The sequence below is a fragment of the Plenodomus lingam genome (genome assembly GCF_022343315.1).
Source record: "Plenodomus lingam strain CAN1 chromosome Unknown contig_17, whole genome shotgun sequence".
NCBI classification, from domain to species: Eukaryota; Fungi; Ascomycota; class Dothideomycetes; order Pleosporales; family Leptosphaeriaceae; genus Plenodomus; species Plenodomus lingam.
Genome location: NW_027093934.1, coordinates 1,226,250 through 1,243,299, shown reverse-complemented (window position 1 = coordinate 1,243,299; position 17,050 = coordinate 1,226,250). Strand labels below are relative to the sequence as shown.

The 17,050-nt window shown below is 51.7% G+C and overlaps 5 protein-coding genes across 5 annotated transcripts; 4 read left to right on the top strand and 1 right to left on the bottom strand.

Moving 5' to 3' along the window:
- Window positions 1-186: 186 nt before the first annotated feature.
- On the bottom strand, window positions 187-1,843 carry IAQ61_003429 (uncharacterized protein; the record flags this gene model as incomplete). The annotated part of the gene is made up of 5 exons (XM_003845044.2): window positions 187-314; window positions 366-1,071; window positions 1,119-1,401; window positions 1,455-1,574; window positions 1,668-1,843. The coding sequence occupies 5 exons, from the start codon at window positions 1,841-1,843 to the stop codon at window positions 187-189; spliced, it is 1,413 nt and encodes a 470-aa protein (XP_003845092.2).
- A 524-nt stretch (window positions 1,844-2,367) lies between these two features.
- Window positions 2,368-7,262, top strand: IAQ61_003428 (uncharacterized protein; the record flags this gene model as incomplete). The annotated part of the gene is made up of 5 exons (XM_003845043.2): window positions 2,368-4,219; window positions 4,279-4,387; window positions 4,450-6,567; window positions 6,620-6,919; window positions 6,969-7,262. Exons 1-5 carry the CDS (start codon window positions 3,360-3,362, stop codon window positions 7,260-7,262), a joined length of 3,681 nt encoding a protein of 1,226 aa, XP_003845091.2. The 5' UTR covers window positions 2,368-3,359.
- A 591-nt stretch (window positions 7,263-7,853) lies between these two features.
- Window positions 7,854-9,162, top strand: IAQ61_003427 (uncharacterized protein; the record flags this gene model as incomplete). The annotated part of the gene is made up of 2 exons (XM_003845042.2): window positions 7,854-8,306; window positions 8,418-9,162. Coding segments are annotated over 2 exons (747 nt in total), but the record flags the coding sequence as incomplete, so codon positions are not given.
- A 1,364-nt stretch (window positions 9,163-10,526) lies between these two features.
- Window positions 10,527-12,887, top strand: IAQ61_003426 (uncharacterized protein; the record flags this gene model as incomplete). Its single annotated transcript, XM_003845041.1, has 1 exon — window positions 10,527-12,887. One exon carries the CDS (start codon window positions 10,527-10,529, stop codon window positions 12,885-12,887), a length of 2,361 nt encoding a protein of 786 aa, XP_003845089.1.
- A 1,260-nt stretch (window positions 12,888-14,147) lies between these two features.
- On the top strand, window positions 14,148-16,191 carry IAQ61_003425 (uncharacterized protein; the record flags this gene model as incomplete). Its single annotated transcript, XM_066095965.1, has 2 exons — window positions 14,148-14,307; window positions 14,357-16,191. 2 exons carry the CDS (start codon window positions 14,148-14,150, stop codon window positions 16,189-16,191), a joined length of 1,995 nt encoding a protein of 664 aa, XP_065954210.1.
- Between the last annotated feature and the right edge of the window lie 859 nt (window positions 16,192-17,050).

Below are 17,050 nucleotides of genomic sequence, written 5' to 3'. Positions count from 1 at the left end.
CTCAACAGGATCGATGTTTGGGAACAATATGGCTAGTGTAAGTGTGTCGCTCTGACGCGTGTAGGTGCTGATCGCAGGAAATAGTAGAAGTGTTTGAATCAGAGGAGACAGGCAGGCGAGGGTGTGCAAGTCAGACTGGTGGAGCAGTGTCGGCGGACGTGCCGACACATGAGCAGAGAGCTCTTGCTATATCGCATCCATGGAGGCGCGCGTGCTGAGTCGCTCATTCTTATTACCAAGCTTCGAGATTTGCAGAAAGGCATCGACGCCGTAGCCCTCTAAGCTATGAACCTCCAGGCTACCGGCCCAGTATTCTGATAACATGGTCAGTCAGCAACCTTTAGCTCTAGGATGCTTCTTCTTACCTGCGTACAAACGCGACATTGGCAAACCAATGCCAAGGCGATTGTCCGGGGCCCTTCCCGTCAAAGAAGAAAGCGATCCCGAACCACGATGGGTGGCAGGATTGCCATACTTTGACCTCTTGTCCACTCTATGCTGCAATTCCGCTGCTGACTCAATACCGGGCACCTGTAACTCTTGCAACGTCCCTAGGAGCTTTGGAACCCTGGCCAGATTCTCTAGCCTCTTCTCTCGACGTGGGCCTTTGCTGAAACTCCACAGATACGGCAGAACCTCATTGGGGATTCCTCCGCCCTGGTCGGAGATTCTGATGATGACATGCTGGGAAGTCTCACAGATCAGCACCTCGATGGGCGGCAGGTCTGCGTCCTTGGACTTGCGGTGCTCGACGACGGCCTGTATCGAGTTTCGCAAGAGCTCTCCAATGATGTACTCGAGGTGGCTCAGAATGTAAGGAAATGTGGCGTCGACATGACCGTACACCTTGATTTCAGGTAGATGGACGTGCGGACCATAGGCACGTTTGATGAGCTCTTGCATGGTGTTCCCGCAGTCTTGGACGATTTCCCTAGCATTACACTTAAGAAAGATCTCGCCGACGGCCTCTTGGTCGTGTGGCGGATGTGAAGCCTGGGGAAAGTGCCAAGGCGAGTGGAAGGTTTCGGTGAGGGCAAGATGTTGTTCAGCAATGACCCTGCGTGAGATACGCTATGGCTGTTAGCAAAGGGTGGCTAACTGGGTCGCAGAGAACGCACCGATCGCAGCATCGTCGTCATGAACTTGTCCGTCTCCTCTGCTTTCATGAGACCCTTTACCTCGAGCACGCCGATGGCCAAGCGGGGGATGACGGTGGCATGCTCGGTCAAGGTTTCTTCGAGCACCTTGCAGTACCTCTCGTTCTCCTCCAAAGATCGAATCTCAGGCACGCGACGGAAGCGCTCGAAAGCTCGCAGATAGGACTCGTAGACATGGGCAAGATGGGGATTGGCCACGACGACATAGGGCAGCGTCTGAATGTCACGAAGGCGATGTGCAAGTCTAGACCATCTCAGCAGGGGCATACTCTCTGGAGGATGAAGGGCGTTTGGCACCTGGTGGGCAACTCGAGCCTGCAGTAGTTGGCAGAGTCCAACAGACGCGACTCGGTCAAGGTGCGGCCGAAAAAAGTCAATTGGCGCAGGCTGATGGGTCTTGCTTCACGTTGCACCCAGCTGGAGATTACGTGTCAGTTTGGATTTGTTGTGGAGGATTCCCCGCACCGCTGTGTGAAGAGTGTGAAGAGTGAAGAGGCGCTTTCGACTCACTCATCCAGGGCCGAAGACGGCCTCCATGTGGGAGGCACAGCAGCGGGTTGGGCAAAGCAGCGCCTCGCAAGAAGCAACAACGAGGATTTGGATTGCCATTGCACTGGGGCAGTTTTTGTGAATTGAACTAAAGGTGGTGCATGCAAAGCAACGCGCCGTCTCCAAGCCATTCCCATGGCTTCTGTGAAGCTTTGGGCAGGTGGAAGGAGGGAGAAGGGGAGAGAACTCTTCAGGGGTATCTATAGAGGACGGGATAGAGTTACAGTTGTACTACTATAGACCAGACAGCTTGAGGGCACAGAAGGCGTGCGGGGAGGCCAGGAAGCTTTGGGTTGTTGGCATTGATTGAGGTTCACAGAGTATAGACAGTGTTCAAATGTTGGCTGGGCAGGCCCCACGTGACGCCACTTCCGCTCCGCAATGTGGCGAGGGTCCCGACTCCCAACCACGACCACGATCACAATGACGATGGCGACAACGACAACAAAAATAACGGCAGCCCGACAGAAATGAATTGTGCAACCAGTCGGTCTCTGTCGTTGAGTTGGTAGCCACTACATCCTGTACTATACACACAGTACTCTGCACGCATGCCATGCACGAGTTTGCGTTTGCCGAACTGCACTTGCCAAACAGACAAGCATACCATGCCCATTGGCGCCAGCAGCAGGTTAGCAGGCATTTTTGCTGTTGGCCACGGGCGGATGCGCTTTCTGTTCACAGTGTGTGTGTTGTGTTGTGCAATTGTGAGTTCTGTGTGTGCGTGTATGCGTGTGTGTTGGATGTGTCTGTGTATCATCTGTGTATATGTGTGTGCGTGTGTGCAGATTGAAGTGGGAGGGAACAGCAGATGACGTCGTGCGTAGGCTGCGGGCTGGGACTCACTTTTTCTCCACTATGGGTACTGTTCCGACTGCTAAACGTATCAAAGTACAAAGTTCATACCTAGTCGATGCCAAGGTCCAGCCATTGTCCACCGAGGCCTGCATCATCTTACCCTACTGTGTTTCTGTCTAGGTACCGACAGGCTGCTACTCTACTCTTAGCTGTCTGATTGCCCGCCTCCTTCGAACGCCTTCCCCAGACTTCAGTTCTTTGTGTGCGTAAGAGAGAGAGACACGCACAGAGAGAGTCACACCCAGAAAGAGAGTGTGTGTGCCTCTTGCCATACCACCGCCTCCTTTTTCTTTTTTTTTCTTTTTTGAAAGGTGCAAAGCATCGTTCTCAGCCACAGTGTGTGCCCTTTATTTGTTCCACTCGACGGCTCATCTTTTTTTTCTCGTTAGCGAGGAAAGGCCATCTCTCCCCCCCCCCCCCCCGGCCGCCGTCCCTCTAGGTATCTTGTATACCTGTCCGCGGATTATCTGTCCCAAAGCATTCTGCCCACCTGCCCTGCCCTGCTCTGCCCTGCACCTTCCCTTGGTAGCAGCCAACCCGACGCGCGCACCTTCCCTTGGGCACCACCACCGTTCTTCTGCACGCGTGTGAGCAGCGCACACCATAGTTCCTGCCGACTACGACCACGACCACCCTTTGCGCCTTCCCTGCGCGCCTCCGTTGCTGCTGCCTGGCCCGCCGCCACCCGCGCCCGCCAGCCCTGCCCACCACCACCACCACCACCACCTTCGCCCCTACTACGACTGCTACTACGACTACAACGACGACTACTACTACTACTATTTCCAATCAGGCATGATGGATCACGTAAGTCGGCTCTGCGCCAAACCATCCACCACACCACCACCAAAATCACCAACACTACCACCACCACCACCTACTTCTACTCCTACTACTACTACACCACCCCCTCTCAAAGCTCCTCCCCACCCTCTTCCCTCTCACCTTGGTCCACTCTCAGCTACCACGCCATTTCGCTGCCCACAGCCAACAGCAACCATGCTTACGCCGCCGCGCGAACCACAGATTGCTAGCGACATGGTCATTGACCAAGACTACGATGAGAAGACCGATGTCGCCATCATCACCCCAGACGACACGGACGACCAGATGGACGAAGTTGAGGTCGAGACCGAGCCAGAGCCCCGCGCCGACGAATACGACGCCTTCTTCAAGAAGCACTTGCCCGAGTCACCAGACTATGAGACCGAAGCCGAAGCTCACCACACATGGGAAATCAAGGACTGGCGGACGCTGACCAGGCGTGAACATGGCCCCATCTTCGACTGCGGCGGACATCCCTGGCGGATACTATTCTTCCCCTACGGTAACAACGTTGACTTTGCCTCCTTCTATCTCGAGCAGGCCTATGAGGAGAATCAGATGCCCGAGGACTGGTATGCCTGCGTGCAGTTCATGCTGGTACTGTGGAATCCAAAAGACCCTACCATGTACATCACCCACACCGCGAACCATCGCTTCACAGCCGAGGAAGGCGATTGGGGCTTCACACGCTTCGCCGAACTGAGGCGCCTCTTCAGCAATTCTTGGGATGACAGGGGACGTCCCATGGTCGAAGACAATTGCTGCAACGTGACCGCATACGTCAGAGTGCTCAAGGACCCAACAGGCGTCCTATGGCACAACTTCCTCAAGTAAACCTCCCCTTTTGTCTCTTCTACCTCTGTCCCTCCCTCATAACTAACACGATCAGCTACGACTCGAAAAAGGAAACGGGCATGGTTGGCCTAAAGAACCAAGGCGCGACCTGCTACCTAAACTCGCTTCTCCAATCCCTCTTCTTTACACAAGCATTCCGTCAGGTACGTAGCTGTCTTTTCCGTCTTTTCCTCGTTTCTCAGGCCACCCTCTCTGACGAGAGCAGGCTGTCTACCAAATACCAACAGCAGAGGAATCGGATCGGACCAACAGCGCCTATGCCCTTCAGCGCCTGTTTTATCTCCTCCAGACTTCAAATGGTGCCGTAGGCACAACAGACTTGACCCTCTCTTTCGGCTGGGATTCCAAACAGATTTTCGAGCAACAAGATGTGCAAGAGTTGTCGCGTGTACTCATGGACAAGCTAGACGAGAAGATGAAGGGCACTGAAGCAGAGGGCGCGTTGACTAGGATGTTTGTTGGCAAAATGAAGACTTACATCTCCTGCATCAATGTCGACTATGAATCCTCCAGGACGGAGGAGTTCTGGGATATTCAATTGAATGTGAGCGGAAACAAGACGTTGGATGACAGCTTCAAGGACTACATCCAAGTAGAAACCATGGACGGCGAGAACAAGTATTTTGCAGAGGGTTTTGGTCTCCAGGATGCGAGAAAGGGTGTAATCTTTGAGAGCTTTCCACCCGTACTACACCTCCAACTCAAGCGCTTCGAATACGATTTCCAACGGGACGCCATGATGAAGGTGAATGACCGCTACGAGTTTCCTGAGATTTGGGATGCATCCCCCTACCTTTCGGATGCCGCTGACCGGTCAGAATCTTGGGTCTACCATCTCCACGGTGTTCTTGTGCACAGTGGAGATCTCAATGCTGGACACTACTACGCTTTCATCAAGCCCACCAAGGATGGCCATTTTTACAAGTTTGACGATGACCGCGTGACGCGTGCGACTCTCCGCGAAGCCCTCGAAGAGAATTTTGGTGGCGACTACACGCAGGCGAATGGAAACACGGGCGCGAGGAATCCTTATACCCGAAACTGGTCCGCAAAACGATCGATGAGTGCGTACATGTTGGTATACATTAGAGAGACACGGCTCGATCAAGTCTTGATGGACGGGAAGACGGTCGAACCTCCTAAACACCTAGCCGAACGTCTTGCAGAAGAAAAGGCCACTCTCGAGCGCCGTAAGAAGGAGCGTGAGGAAGCCCATCTCTATATGGACTTGGCAGTCGCATCCGAGGATAATTTCAAGGTCTACCAAGGATTCGACATTGTGCCTTGGAAGGGCGATACGGAGGGTGCCGCCAATCCCAAGATTTATCGCATCCTGAGAGCAACGACCATGGCTGACTTTGCAAAGACGGTGGCAGAGGATTTGGGCGTCGATGCTGACATGATACGGCCTTGGTCCATGGTCAATCGCCAAAACGGCACCGTCCGTCCTGACACCGCGCTCGAGTTTCCTGACATGACGGTCGAGGAGGCCGCGAGTAAGCACGGTACCAAGCAAGCACAATTCCGACTATGGATTGAGAGGGCTGAAAGTCGCGACGAGAGCGGGGCGCCGGTATTTGGTGAGAAGACGGTCGATTTGAAAGGCCTGGCCAGCAACAGGCCCATCATGATCTTCCTGAAGCATTTCGACACGAAGACACAGAGTCTTTTCGGCATCGGCACATTTTACGCAGCGTTGCAAGACAAGGTCTCGGATCTCACACCTGTAATCAACAAAATGATGGGCTGGCCCGCTGGAACTCCGATCAAGTTATCAGAGGAGATCAAGCAGAACATGATAGAAGCGATGAAACCCAAGGTTACGCTGGCCCAATCCGAGCTGCAAGATGGCGACATTATTACCGTGCAGCGGATACCAAGCGACAAGGAGATCAAGGAGATCACCGCAGCCGGAGGTTATGTTGAAGCGAAGGAATTCTACGACTACCTGCTCAATCGTATCAATGTCGAGTTCGTGCCAAGAGTGGCAGAACCGACTGACCTACCCACATTTTCATTGACACTAAGCAAGAAGATGGCATATGACCAGTTCGCTAGTAAAGTGGCGGAACAGCTCAAGATAGATTCGTCCTATTTGCGCTTCACCACCGTCAGCACTACCGGCAAGCCAAAGATGGCTGTCAAGTACAACGCCAACTCCACACTCGCCAACATTTTGTTTCCCGGACCGTACCAGTACTCTGCGAGTGCAACACAGCGGCCAGATGCACTCTATTACGAGGTGCTGGAGATGAGTCTGAAGGAGCTTGAGCAACGCAAGCCCATCAAGGTGACTTGGTTACCAGAGGGACTCAGCAAAGAGGTAGGGTATTCTCTGGCTATGTTGTCGATACGCAAACACTAACCTACTACAGGAGGAGTACACATTGATGGTACCCAAAAACGCCCAGGTTTCAGACCTGCTCGAAGCACTGCAAAAGAAGGCCAACATTAGTGACGAAGTCATGCAAAAAGCCCGAGCTTACGAGGTCCATATGCACAAATTTCACAAAGCGCTGCCATCAGATTATCAAATTGTCAGCTTGTACGATTATACTCAAGTCTACGTCGCGCCCTTCACAGAAGACGAGTCTTCGAAGCGGATTTGGGCATTTCACTACGATAAAGAACCTTCCAAGCCCCACGGCATCCCATTCCAACTGGCATTGAAAGAGGTAAAGCCATGTCTTGTGGTGCGCACGGCCTCCCGCTAACGCCGCACAGGGAGAGGTATTCAGCGACACCAAGCAGCGCATCTCTGACCTCACCAAGATCAAGGGCAAGCAGCTTGATAAAATCAAATTTGCCCTGGTGCCCAAGGCCCAATACGCGCGACCAGAATACATTGAGGATGGCATGTCATTTCCCAGTCTCATCCCCTACTCTCTCACTAATTCCTCTGTAGATGAAATCATTTTCGAGATTATAGGAAACCGCGACGATATTAGTCTCGGCCTCGAGCACCCCAACAAGAGCAAGAGCTTCTGGGGCAAGTCAGATTCCATCTTCATCCGCTGAAGAATGACGGTGGTGTTGTACGATACGATACGATACACGATACGATACGAACGAAGTCATCATGATTGGAATCATAGGGCAAAAAGATATCATTACCATGAAGGTCGAGCATTTTGAGTACACAGCGCTGTAGCATTAGCGACTCTGGACCACACGTAGCAAGGAGAAACCGGCGGGTTCCTGCCTTGATGACACATAAACACTCACATGCAGGACTGGTATGTTCGGGGAATGTGTCATATGTGTCGCGTGATAGTAGGTGCGCAAACATGACGTTGGCACTGGCATTGGATCAGCGGTGTGACGATGCAGTGTAGACTACTATGAAAGGCAGCAGCCATAGCAAACAATGGAATAACGGAACAGCATTTTCCACAACTTCGCGTGGTCGCTTGGAGTTCATGTCTGCCGGTTTGTGTTGTAAGGATAACCTTTGGTACACAGTATGCCTTTACTAAATAATACACTCATGATGTGAGTTCTAGCAGGGGCTAATCTCCGTGCCATCGCGCCCTCCCATTGGACCATACCCCCCGTCCCCGCGCCTTACCTCCCTGCATCGGCGCCACTTTTCCCCGACGTTCTCGCCAGCTGTACAACTTGCTCCAACCTCGAACATCGCGCCCCAGCGCATCCCAATCACAACCGCACGCCGCCGCCCTGCGCTCTCCCACCAGACACACGATGCGGCTCCTCCTCACCATCACCGGCCTCATCGCCACCTTCCTCACGACCGTCTCCGCCACCGCACTAACCTACCTCCTCGGTTCCCACGAACGGGCGTGCTTCTTCGCCCATGTCGAGAACAAGGGCAGCAAAGTCGCGTTTTACTTTGCCGTGCAGAGTGGCGGCAGTTTCGACATTGATTACGTTGTCTCTGGGCCTGTTACGGGCGACGGTACCAATGACAGGGTGATTTTGGATGGCTTCAAGGAACGGCAAGGGGACTTTGTGTTTACGGCGAATGAGGTGGGCGAGTACAAGTTTTGCTTTAATAATGAGATGAGTACATGGACGGAGAAGATGGTGGATTTTGAGATTGCTGTGAGTTTTTATTTTCCGTTGGTGTCAGGGCTGTGTACAGTATTGTACACGCACTGGCACAGAAATAAAGCCGTACTCGTTTGCTAACACAAGCACCCCCAAAATAAACAGGTTGAAAACGAGACCGAACGCGCCAAAATCCCATCGAAACAAGGCTCCTCGCCCGAACAAACCTCTGTGCTCGAAGAATCCATCCTCAAGGTCTCGGCCCAACTCTCGACCATCTCCCGCAACCAAAAGTACTTTCGCACGCGCGAGAACCGCAACTTCAGCACGGTCAAGAGCACCGAGAAGCGCATCTTCAACTTTAGCCTGATGGAGAGCGGGCTGATTGTCACCATGGCTGGCTTGCAGGTCTTCATCGTTCGCTTCTTCTTCCAGGGCGCCCGGAAAGGTATCTTGTGATTCTGCTGTGAGCAGCTTATGCGTGTGTAGAGACAAGTCGAGCTGATTCTACGCCTAGGTTATGTGTGAAATGGTTGCTCGTCGCGTCCCTTCCCCCCCTCTTTCTTCGGTCGATATGCGTGGCGGATAGGGGGGAGAAGCGGAGTCGAAGCCGGGATTTCTTGGGCGTTCAAACGCAAGATGGGAATTTGGCCGGGGGGATCTTTTTTTTTTCAGAGTGAGCCATGGTTGTTTTCAAACCTGCTCTTCTTGCCCCTCTCTCGATTTCAGAGTGCGGGATTGTATGAATAAGAAAACGAGCGTGGACTTACTCCATCGGATTCAGGCATGGCTTCGGCGTATCCTATGCTCCCAGGGCGTTGGAAGAAATAGGTTGTAGGTATAAGACAGTATCACAACAGAGATTTTTTTTGACAAGTCCGGTGGGAGGGTGTTTTTTTTCTCGCATATTTCTGATTCTTTGTCTATGTGTCAGTGTCTCCTTTCCCCCTTCCCCCTTTACTTCTACCTCCTCGCTATTTCGTGTTTCCTATAGCGTGTGATGATGACACTTCTCAGCTCCTTGGTTCCCAGGATGCATCGCGGTGCGCTCGAGGTTAGAAGGGGAGAATGGCACATCTGCGATTGATGATGTGGGGGGGGAGGGTTTGTGTTGAGTGGTTCGGGGTTGGGGGTTTTGTTGGGCTGTGGGGCTGTGCTCTCTTGCTTGCTTGTACTGTAGCTGTGTTTTTTACGCTGTTGCAATGCTGTCAGTTTTTTCGCTGGGTATGTTAGATTGGGTTTTGGTTCCTTTTTTGGTGATCTTGGGTGGTGGGGAGAGAGTGGCCTTTTCTTTCTGTTGCTTAAGTTTTTTGTGATTTGTTTTCTGTTTTTCAGAATTTTCTTTTTTTTACTTGGTTGGTAGGGTGAGTTTGTGCAGTCATTTCTTCTAGGGGCAATGGTCTTCTGCACAGTCAACCTTTTTTTTTAATGAGATGGCGGGCTTGGGGTGGAGGTACTGTTTACAGCTGCTGAAATTTCCTAATATTTACAGAGAGTCTGGGACGCATATGCATGGGTGAGCTGATTGGTGGTGGAGCGCGGTTTAGGGTACGTAGACTATTGTCCGAGTTTCTGGTGTTGGCGCTGGTAAGTGAGGGTATACGATTGGGACTGAAGGCTCTTTTTCGAGCATGTTTCTTATGGGGATGCTATTGTATCTCTTCTTCTTCAACGTCTCAGGCCTTGCGGACACTCACAATATGCCCACCTTCGCCCCCCATTCTCGAAGACGGATTACAGCCACCCTCCATCTTCCCACACGCCAACTACAAACGCCCTCACACTACTCTCTCGGCATGGACCACATAGCAACTCCAGCTCCAAGTGAATGCGACCTCAACTTCCCTCGACTGAGCATCTCTTGCCCCGCGCATAGCAGCATTCCCATTCCGAACTCAAGCGCCATTCACTGCGTCTACATACAGTCTCGCACCCCATAGTGGCAGGAACCTGCAATCACTGCGAGACGCGAATCCAAGACGGAGATATATAATCTGTATGTTACTCTCTGTTACTCTTGCTTTTTTTTTCTCACAGCAGCAGCCGCAGAATCTGGACACAATTCCACCCAATTCTAAGCTGCCGGTGCTGACGAGCTTCTCACAGGTCTTTTGCGCATACAACGCCACGGATTTTCGCCCTTGGTCGACGACCTTCGCTATCTTCGCTGGCGTAGGAGTACAGCCTTTGCGGCAACCGTAACTTTGAACGACAATAGTTTCCACCTCCCATACGACGATATCATATCTTACCGGCGGCGCCAGTGTGAACAACATGTCCGACGACGCGGCCCCCGAGGGTCAGAGGCCTCTAACTTCGTCCAACTGCAACACCGCCGGTAGCACGGTCCCGTTTGTCCCGGCCACCACGACGGATGATGTTACGGTCACTGATGTTCCTGTTACTTCATCTACTACTGACAGCACCACGGCGACCAATGATGTTTCTGCTCCACCAATTGCAGCTGGAAATTCCACGGGCACCGGCGCTGTGTTCACTCCGGCCACCACAACAGACAACACCACAGCCACCGCCATCGTCTCTACTCCAGCTACCACAATAGACGATACAACGAGCACCGGCGTTAGTATCGCCCACTCCCCCAGTATCACAAGCCGTAATCGTACCATCATCTTACACACCTCCAACCCCAACAATTCCAACGATCCCACCCAAATCCCACCCATAGAGCTCAAAACCCACTTCGCCATCAAAGACGCCCTATTTGAGATCCTGACCCCAAACCAGTACCACAGCGTTTTCATGGCCTGGAACACCCAAAAAAGAGAAGTGCATAGTGGTGTGCGGGACCCGCGGACCACGGATGGGAATCCGTTTTGGTTGGCGTACCGAATGGGCTACTTGGACCACAGTGGTGTTAAAAAGGGTTATGATTTGGTGAAGAAGTATGAGATGAGGGCCTCCAGTTCGACGTCGACGGCTCCTGGGGTTGGTAGTGGTGGTGCTGCTAGTGGGATTGGAGCGCCTGGTCCGTCGTCGCCTAGGTATGCTGGCCCTTCTTCGTCTACGACCACCGGTTCCAGTTCCAATGCCATCGTTAGCCCATCTCTATCCACGTTTTCTGGCCCACCTTCAACTACATTCTATGGCCCATTTCTGTCCGGCTTCGGTGGCGCATCTTCGTCTGCTGCCTCAGGTCGTTCATCCTCTGGATTCGCAGGCTCATCTTCATCTACCAGCGGCAGCCAGTCCTCGTCTAGATTTGCTGGGCCCTCTTCTTCTACATTCACTAGTCATTCACTCCCTTCTTCTATCCTCCCATCGTCCTCCGCACACAGCCGCCTAGCCACATCCACCTCCGACCTCAGACGTCCCTATACCTCTACCGATCTTGCTCCCATGTCAATCGGCAGTCGTTCGGTCCCTACTCCCCCTGGTCAACCAAATTTTGCTTTCTCCGGCCGTTCAGCCTCTGCTTTCCCCCTCCCACCCACCTCTCGTTTCAACCTCCCGAGCATTTCCACAATCATGGGTGGAAGACTCGCCCCAAATACTACCAACACTACTAGTAAAATGCCCATGGGTCCTCCAGCTCTCCCTCGCGTTGCCGGTATTTCAGGGCTTCACGCTGTTCCCCCAAAAGGACTGTTCCCCTCCGTCGCACCGTCTTACATTCTCAAGAGTCAGAATAAACGTGAAGCACCACAGCCAAAGTCTCGTTCCAAGAGAAGTAAGAAGGGTAAGGAGAAAGCAACAGAAGAGAGTGAGAAGATAATTGAAGGCAGTTCTACGTCACCCGTAGCTAATCAGTACGGTTTCACGACGAACAGGCAAACCAACATTAAGGGCAAGGAAAAGGCAACAGACAGTAATGAGAGCATGGAGATGGGTGCTTTTCTGCACAACGACGATGACGGAAGCATGAACACTAAAAGAGACAAAGGTAAAGGCAGAGCCAAAGAACCCATGATCGACCTCACGACATCTGAACCTAGGTTCACACCATCGCCTTCGCCCCCGATGTATCAACGTCCATCGATCTCGTCTTCATCTTTGATACCAGATTTCTCCGACGAGAGCCAGAACATGATGCAGCCTGAGGATAATGATACATCGTGGTTATCACATATCATCAATGAGGGCCCTGTCTTGGGGAACCGTGCGTGGACACCTGGTTTCACTAACAGATCTTGGGCACCAGAGTACACAAATGAGCCGCAAAACAGTACCGATATGCAGGGTGGATTGTGGGAACAGGAGTTCGATGACGAGGGGCAAAATATGATGGGGGTTGGTACGTGGGCAGAAGATAATAACAATCAGGCATCAAACACGATACGTGGTGGATCATGGGCACAAGATTTCAACAATCAAACACAGGACACGATGGGAGGTGCATCATGGACACCAGATGTCACTAACGAGAGGCAAGAAAGGTTTATAGACCCTAGGTCTCTGTTGGTCCAGCAGCCAGGGAGTGGACAGTATGAGGACTTCGTGTTTCCGTCTGGGAGCGACGTTGACGAGCTCGAAGGATTCGTGTTTTCGACTGGGGAGGAAGTTGAAGGGGAGGAGGGGGAGGACATCGAAGTAGGCGTTGGCGCTGAGGGTACTGGTGATGTGGCCTGGGATGAATGGACGAATGATGGGGACAATGGGGAGACCGAGGGTTGATGGTGGTTTGGGATGAGTTGATGAGGACTAGGTGGGATTTGGTGCAGACTGGTAAGAGTCAGAAGACTTGATTCAGATTGGGCATCAGTTGTTGGACCTTGACCAGGACTGGATCAGGACTGGATCAGGACTGGATACTGCGGCAGAGATTAAGAGGCACCGAGATCCGTCTACATATCCCAGATATGTATAGATCCATCCCAGGCTTACCCACGAGATGGCAGACATGTTCAGCACATGGCGAACGACTGCGAATACATTTCCTATTCATAATTCTTTACTTTCTTTGTTCTCCTCTCTACTACCGAACTGGAATGCAGCGAGTCACAAATACCTACACATGTAGAATACCTTGGCTATATGTCTTTATCCGGCTTTTTTTTGATCTTGCTTTTCTTGATCGATCCTCGTGTCAGTAGGTAAAGCCGCAGCCATTTTCCGAGAAACCAAATTTTCTCAGAAGTAAGGTCCTACATGATATAAATCAACCCGCGTCGTACACCTTGACAATGCATATTATCCAGCAGCGCTCGTTGTAGTCGCACCACGAAACCGCTTTAGTGTTTGGAACTATGGAAAGTGTGCTGAGGGGTGCGTGATAGGGGTAGAAAAGTGATATGCCTGCTTTTGGGTGTAGTGGGGGTGTAATTACATGTGCATGGTATCTTCAAAGACACACATTGAGGCAGCCCCTATTAGGCGGAAGACAAATAGTATTTCCTTGATATCGCATGTCTTCCACGAACACTCTTTCGTCAAAAATCGATCTCGTTATCTGTCGTATAAAAAAGTGCTGGGTTGTATGCAAAGTAAGAAAGCCGTGGCAGCAAGGAGTGAGCAAGGTCATCACACTAGCTCACTTTTGTGGACGCGTCGCATCGCGTCAAAGATGCAAGTAGTATATATCAACTTCATCACCACTACTCCTACTCCTATGAATTAACTGACAATAATGTTCGCCCTGATGATATGCGAAACACATAGCGATTGTTCCTGCTACCAAGCTCTTGGGACGCAACGGTGGAATTCACTCGATCATGAGGTCCCCACGTCGCAATCATTCTACTTTGGGATAAGTTCTGTCAGTCGGTAACGTGGTGGGTTGCCTTGCAGGGCTTAAGTATGTTCACGAAAGGAGTGCTGCATGTAAGAGATACTCTGATGCTGCTGTGTCATGAACGCCTGGGTCACGTGTGACGGGCTTAGCCTCTTGGCGGTGCTTGCCCATAGATAGCTCCCATCCTCCTAGACTAGGACAATATGATCACATTACACACTGCATTTGGGCCCTCCTCATCGTCGGATATTGCAGATGCCAAGTTCAATGGATTATTCGACTCGGTTGTTGCGGAACCATGGACGATTGGTGCACACAATGAAGAAGAGCGTAGCACGAAGTTGGAAACACTCACTGATAAGGGTATCGGTGAAGACTATACATTAACCTTACCTCTAACTCGAACCTACAGCTTCCAATCGCTCTGGACCGGACATGTCCGAATGGTGTTCGTATACGTCGACAAAGAATGTGCCATTGCATGTTAAAACATGCCACTGGGTAGAGAACAACCCTCCGGAATGTGCCATGCCTTGGCTGCTTTATAACCCTCTTTCCTGCAATTATCGAAAATCCTTGAGCCACCTTTCTTTGCCTATGCTGGCATTGGATGATCACATTGACTCCTGCTTCAGCAATCGATTCTTCTTTTTACCTCGCTGCACACTGGCAGGCACCGGAACGATGAGGTCCAAGTCTTCCTTCATGGAGAAGTCCTTGCTACTAGGGGTTCCCTTTCTCTCCGTTGTAAACGCTCTCCCGAACCCACAGCTGCTTCCACAAATTCTGCCAGCTGTGCCGGTACCTGCGCCAACCAGACTCTCAACAACAGTTCTCCCGGCAAGCTCGACTAGTGCAGCATCTCGAGCTTCTTCTCTCGCCCCAGTTGTTGTACCATCGGTTGCACCTCTTTCTGCCCTCTTACCGCCCATTTTGAATCCTTCAACGCTGGTATCCATTGTGAGCTCCGTGGCGCAAATTCCAGCTGCTCCAGTGTCCACATTGCAACAACTCGTCACCAATGTTGCATCCATTTCCGCACCCATCCCGGTCCCATCTTTGGCTCTCAGTAGGGCATCTTCAGCCGCGCTACCGTCCCTAGTCCCCGCAGTTTCTGTGGTCCCACAGATCTCATCATTGGCGGCTGCTGTGCAGACTCCATCCGTTCCCCTCCCGCTCCCATTGCTGCCGCCAGTATTCCAGCCTGTAGCACTACCGATCCCTAGTCTTTCAACCGTAGTGCCAGAAGATACTACAGTGGTACCAGCGTTGCCACCATTCTTCCCGCCAATAGGGCTCCCACCCCACTACGGACTCCCCCCATTGTTCCCCCCAGCACCTCTGTTGGCGGTTCCCCCTGTCGTCTCACTCCTGCCTTCGGATGCGATCACCGAGATTGCTGCTTCGCCTGTGGCCTCCATCTTGCCCGCGATTCTTCCAGCGTTGCCCAACATCCCGGCAATCGCCATCCCGCCTCTTCCTACCCTACCAACGCTGTTCGAAGACTTGACTCCGGCTGAGGTCCAATCAGTTCTCCTACCTCTTTTGCCAACGCTGGTTGCAGTCCCCCCTGTGAACGTTACAGGCCTGGCAGCTACTTTGGTGGATGCAATTCCCACCGAAGTACTCTCTTCCCTACCGACACTTGCTGCTCTTGATATACCTCCTATCTCACTACCCTTGCCATTGGGTGAACCGGAATTTCCAGTTGAGTTTCCAGCTACGGAGGTAGAGAACCTCTTGCCCGTTGCAAGTAGCTTGCTAGATGACATCACCGATGCCGTACCCACGTTATTGAGCAACCCCCTCCCATTGCCTGTAGCAAGTGGGGTCATCGCGGACGTAGTGGAGGACTTTCTTGATGTTGTGCCAACATTCATCCCAGATCTATTACCCATTATTCCTGTCCCCTCTAACCCCCCGATCCCGCTTGTACCCCTGACAGATAGCGTCCCAATCGCCAGCGGTACCGTCTCCGACCTCAGTCACGATTGGACCTTTTACTCCTCCGGCCTGGTCCAAATTGATGAGGTTTTCCTGAACCCATTCACCGGTCTACTTGCGGGTTTCTTGTCCGATGGGACGTCAGTAGGTCTGTTCGTCGATGGGTTGCACATTGGCGTTCACGTTGTTGTGTACTCTCCTACTTTTGAATTCTTGATTAGGCAGTTTTCATTGCCCCTGTTGCCACTGCACGGCGGGTGGGGTTTCGGGACCTATGGGCTGCCGGCTTCGGATTCCTCGTAGGGAGTCAGGGCAATTGTTGACAGCGCGTTCGCATATTTGTTGTGGACCGGTTTAATGCTTCCATGATAGATTGACTGAATCGCATAGTAATAGTATTAGCTAGATGTTGGTTGCGCGCCGATTCTTCACAGGGCGGTAACCGTTTAGTCTCTTGTTTAGCAAAGAGTCTGCCATGTCGGTACGGTAGTTACTGTCAAAACGAGTTGTTTTCCATGATTTTACGTATAAGTATCATGCACATCCGCCATGACTCAACATCTTACTCTAAGAAAGCGTTTATATCAACAAATGCTTTCGTGTTCCCTCATCATCTCAACTCACCTTTCTCCTCTTCCCCCCTCTTCCATCACTCACGATGGCTCTTAAAGCTTCACTTCCCACACAAACAAGCCCCTCCCATCTTCCAACCCAATGCAGATCGTCGTTTGCTGATCAGCCCCCACGTTCACCATCTCACACACAAACAGTACTCTTCTCTCCGTCCCTTCCCGTCGCTTACAAAGCCTCGCAATCGCTGTAAGCGATGAGCGCCTACTTCCACTGCGCCACGTTATATAGATATATACTAAAGGTAATAACCTTAAACCTATAAACCTTAGCTTAACCTAAAGTGGACACCCGTATTTTGGCGGCCGAAGTAGAGCTAACTTTTTAGCGTACCGGGATGAGGTGTATCTTTGGAATAAACCTAGATACGAGCCGGTAGTATGGTACGCAGTTTGTAAGTTGACAATTCCCGAAACTATGGTCTGCTAGAACAGGCGGAATATTGATCCGCAAGAAATGTGTGAACTACAAAATTTAAGTTTCTCATTGCTCAGCCTTCGGTAGTAAACTCAACAAGGCCGAACACTGCCTA